This window comes from Guillardia theta (genome assembly GCF_000315625.1).
Source record: "Guillardia theta CCMP2712 unplaced genomic scaffold GUITHscaffold_91, whole genome shotgun sequence".
NCBI lineage: Eukaryota > Cryptophyceae > Pyrenomonadales > Geminigeraceae > Guillardia > Guillardia theta.
Window position 1 is genome coordinate 1 of NW_005434583.1, and position 4358 is coordinate 4358.

The following is a 4358-nucleotide window of genomic DNA, read 5'->3' on the forward strand; positions in this document are numbered from 1 at the left end:
AAAAGGGGAGGAGGAAGACGTTCTGACCTGTTGGTCTCTCTCAAGACGAGAAAGACGATGCAAGGCATCGTCATGCAAGCGGCCCATCACAGCAATCTGTACGAGAGAGAGAGAGGAGGGAGGAGGAGCGTTAGGAGGACGAGGGGGAGGAAGAGGAGGAAAACAGGTGGAGGACGAGGGAGAGAAGGGAGGGGAACGTAAATGGGTCAGACTCATTCAGCCAAGGCTGAGCAGAGGAAAAAAGCAGGGATAGAGAAGGAAGGAGAAAACAAACGAAGGCAGGGACAAAACAAGGAAGCGAGAAAAAGGAAATGGTAGGAGGAAAGGAATCGATGAATTTTTTCATGGAAGAGGAGGAAGAGGGGGAGGAGGAGGGAGGAAAGAGGGGGGGGGAGGAGGTAGAGGGGGAGGCAGGAAGGAGAGAGGGAAGAGGGACGAGAGGGACGAGAGAGGGGGAAGGAGGAGGGGGGAAGGAGGAGGAGGCAGGAAAAGGATGAAGGATGAGAGATGATCAGACCTGCTGTTGGAGGCCGAAGATGACCTCGTTGTTGGTGAAGATCGTCTTGTCCCACTCGGTCATCAGCTCCACCTGCCGGGAGAACTCGTGCGAGTATTCTTCGAGGTCCTTGTGCCACGTCTGCAGGATCTTCTGGACCTCGTCCTCCTCTCTGATCTGTGTGGAGAATGAGGGATCGGTGAGCTAGGAGTGGAGCAGGATAAGAGAGGAAGGTGAAGGTGAAGGTGAAACGCGACTAGGAGGAAGGAAGGAGGGTGGGAGGGAAGCGAGGCAAAGTAAGGAGGAGAGGACGGAAGGGGGCGAGCAGGGGAAGAAGGACTGAAGAGGAGGGGAGGAGGACCGAAGAGGAGGAGAGGACAGTGGAGGAGGAGGAAGGGAAAGAGGACAGAGGAGGGGGAAGGAGGACAGAGGAGGATCTGAACACCTGCACGCCATCATGCAGCGAAGACTTGGGCGAGCTCGCTAGTCCTTCAAGTCCCGTCATTCGATCCTGCGCTGGCTCAAGCACTTCACCTGTAGCAGGGGAGGAGGAGGATGCGGCTGCGGCGCTTCCTCCAAAGCCGAAGGAGGAGGCTGCAAGGACGGTGAGGAAGTGGTTGGAGGGCAGCACTGAAGACGTGCCTGCAGATGAAGCAGCGGAGGAGCTGGACCCTATCCCAAACCCTGAGAAGAACGTGAGGAACAAGAAGAAAGTGCGAGGAGATGGAGAAGATGAGGACAAGACGATGAGAAGAAAGAGGAAGAGCAGAGGAGGAGGAGAGCGAGGTGGTGGTGGAGGTGGTGGAGGAGGTGGAGACAGAGAGAGAGAGGTGGTGATGGTGCTGGTGGCTCTCTGGCAGTACCTGCAGCGGCTGTCGAGGAAGCGCTGGAACTTCCGAAACCGAAACCTGCGAGACTTGAGGAGAGAACGACCTTTGCTGGTGCACCTGAGGATGCAGCGGGTGCAGGACCTGCTGCTGCTGCTGCTCCGCTCGTCGCTGTGCAGCTTCTCAGAGGGATGAAATGAAAGCTAGAGGAGGAGGGAGGAGATAGAGGTGAGGAGACAGGTAAGTAGCAGGGAGCGATGGATGCGATGACGGTGAGGGAGGAGGAGGTGCAAAGAACGAAGAGACCAGAGCAGATCGACGAGGAGGAAACACATAGAAAGGGAGGGATGGAAGGAAGAATTGGACGGATGAATACCAGAAGAAGAAGAGGCGCCGAAGGAAGGAGCAGCAGCCGAAGCACCAGCAGGCTTCCCGAAGCCAAACCCTCCTGATTTACCACAGGAGGGTGAGCAGAAAAATCCACGATGACCACAAGGAGGAGAAGGGGGGGTTGGGTTCAGATAGAGGGAGGGAGAGGAAGAAGGAGGGTAAGAGTGAAGAGGAAGAGAAGAGGGAGAGCGACAGGCGGGAGCGGATAGGCTGGGCTCGACGAGAGGAGATAAGGGGAGGGAAACTATCAACCGCCAGTTGCTGCAGACGTCGATGCAGCGGAAGATACTCCAAAGGATCCAAAACCTAGTGGCAGGAGCTATGAAAAACAACCCTCCCGGCCGCCCTCTTCCTCCACCTGCTGCTGATGCCCCCGCTGTCGATGCCGAGGAGGAGCCCAAGGTTGGTGCAGAGGAGGAGGCAGAGGCTGCTAAAAGCATCAGACAAGGTCAGGCCCTCCTCCTCCTCCTCACCCCCAAAGCCAAAGGAGGAGGAGCTGCCCGCTGCTGACGACGCTTGTCCGAACGATGCAGCTCCTGTAGAACTTGTCGAGCCGAAGCCGAAGCCTCCAGAGGGTGCCGCTGCTCCTGTAGACCCTCCTCCTGCTGCTCCTGTAGACCCGAAGCCGAAGCCTCCTCCCGTCGACCCTCCTCCTCCTGCTGCTCCTGTAGACCCGAAGCCGAAGCCTCCTCCCGTCGACCCTCCTGCTGCTGCTCCTGTAGACCCGAAGCCGAAGCCTCCTCCCGTCGACCCTCCTCCTGCTGCTGCTCCTGTAGACCCGAAGCCGAAGCCTCCTCCCGTCGACCCTCCTCCTGCTGCTGCTCCTGTAGACCCGAAGCCGAAGCCTCCTCCCGTCGACCCTCCTCCTGCTGCTGCTCCTGTAGAGCCGAAGCCGAAGCCTCCTCCCGTCGACCCTCCTGCTGCTGCTCCTGTAGACCCCGAAGCCCGAAGCCTCCTCCCGTCGACCCTCCTGCTGCTGCTCCTGTAGACCCGAAGCCGAAGCCTCCTCCCGTCGACCCTCCTCCTGCTGCTGCTCCTGTAGACCCGAAGCCGAAGCCTCCTCCCGTCGATCCCCCTCCTGCACCAAAAGAAAAGCCACCTCCTGTCCCAGGAGCAGAGGAGCCAAATGAAGAGGAAAAGGAAAATCCAGACATGCCTGACGAGACGTGCGAAGCTCTAAAGCAGAAGTTTACCGATTACCTGCAATCAACACAAATCCTTTCAGACGTGCGCAAGCCCTCGACATAATGCTGTATTCTTCTATCTTCTCTTGCGTTCAATGCTATCCTTACATGCCCTGCTCGCAATACCTCTTTCCTCACTCGACCCCTGGTGATGGGACCGCTTCTCCCTCCCTCCCTCCCCTCCCTCCCTCCCTCTTCCGCTCTTTCCTCCTGTGCTTCCTCTGTCTCCTCCTCTCCTCCTTCACTTCGCTCTGGGATCCTCTTACCTCGAACAGCCTGCATAGCCCGTGCACAACAGCGCTAGACGGAGAATATACAGGGGTGGAAGAAGCAAAGGGTGGGGTTATGACCTGTAGGGTGGTGATGGAAAACAATAGAGTACCCATGTATTCCCAAGAAAATCCTAATCTTTTTTGAATAACATAAAGGGGTGGTGGGTAGGGGGTATGAACAGGTAGGGTAGTGGAGATGGTATAGGTGGGACCATGTAGATGAGGCCCGCAAGATGTCGGGGGGATGAGAGCGGCGGCATGTCTGGCGATGATGGTTGGATGGGCCGCCATGGCAGGAGGAGCAGGAGCAGGAGCAGGAGCAGGAGCAGGAGCAGGAGCAGGAGCCAGACTAGGTGTCAGGAATCTGCGGGGTGGCGGAAGTCCTTCCAGCAATCTTTCCTTGCAAGCGGGAGGATACGTGCTGGGAGGCTCGAGATCAGCAGTTACGATACGGGAAAGCGCTTCTCGATACCGGGGCGCTCTCGATGCAGAAAGACGAGAGGAGAGATCGCAAGGTGACGGAGAGAGGATGATCAACGTCAGCGAGGCGTCGCCGTCCATGCTGGCCTTCCTTGCGATTCAGCGGCGAATCAACACGACGGCAGCTTCGTCGCCCAAGTCCGAGCGCCGAGGTGCCGCCATGCTCAATGCATCGACAGGCTCCTTCAGGCGCAAGCGGGAGCGGGAGGTCTCCTGGGGCAATGACCTCGCTTGCTCGGTACGGGTCAAGAGGATGCGGAGGTTTGGGAGGTACGAGAACAAGGTCAGCTCAAGGCGCCCGCGCATCAACAAGGGGCTGCCGAGGCGGATCTGGTCCAAGGTTCTACATAGGACGCGATGCTCGCACGTGGACGAGGAGAGCAAGGTGCAGTGCGACAAGGATCCTTGCTTCGGTATCGCCTCCGACGGGCAGGCCCTCTGGTGCAAGAAGCACGCAGACCCGTCGCATGTGGACGTGAGGAACGTACGCTGCAAGTTCCTCGGGTGCGAGAAGCATCCTGTCTTCGGGGATGCCGTCAGCGGAATGGCGAAGTACTGCGCTCTACACAAGAAGAGGTAGGGACGAGGGGAGAATAAAGGAAGCAGGAGGTTTGGCTGGGGGAGGGGGGGGGCGAGAAGAATGAGAAGGGAGGAGAAAGGAGGAGCAGGAGCAGGAGCAGGAGCAGGAGCAGGAGCGAGGAGCAGGAGC

At 58.3% G+C, this 4358-nt stretch overlaps 2 protein-coding genes across 2 annotated transcripts; one reads left to right on the top strand and one right to left on the bottom strand.

Annotated features, from left to right (window-relative positions):
* Positions 1–511: 511 nt before the first annotated feature.
* Positions 512–3179, bottom strand: GUITHDRAFT_144705 (hypothetical protein; the record flags this gene model as incomplete). The annotated part of the gene is made up of 10 exons (XM_005824650.1): positions 512–673; positions 942–1007; positions 1031–1090; positions 1360–1404; positions 1444–1502; positions 1700–1771; positions 2072–2140; positions 2187–2791; positions 2914–3010; positions 3164–3179. The coding sequence occupies 10 exons, from the start codon at positions 3177–3179 to the stop codon at positions 512–514; spliced, it is 1251 nt and encodes a 416-aa protein (XP_005824707.1).
* Positions 3180–3698: 519 nt separating this feature from the next.
* GUITHDRAFT_116033 (hypothetical protein) lies at positions 3699–4229 on the top strand (the record flags this gene model as incomplete). The annotated part of the gene is made up of 1 exon (XM_005824651.1): positions 3699–4229. The coding sequence occupies one exon, from the start codon at positions 3699–3701 to the stop codon at positions 4227–4229; it is 531 nt and encodes a 176-aa protein (XP_005824708.1).
* Positions 4230–4358: the final 129 nt, after the last annotated feature.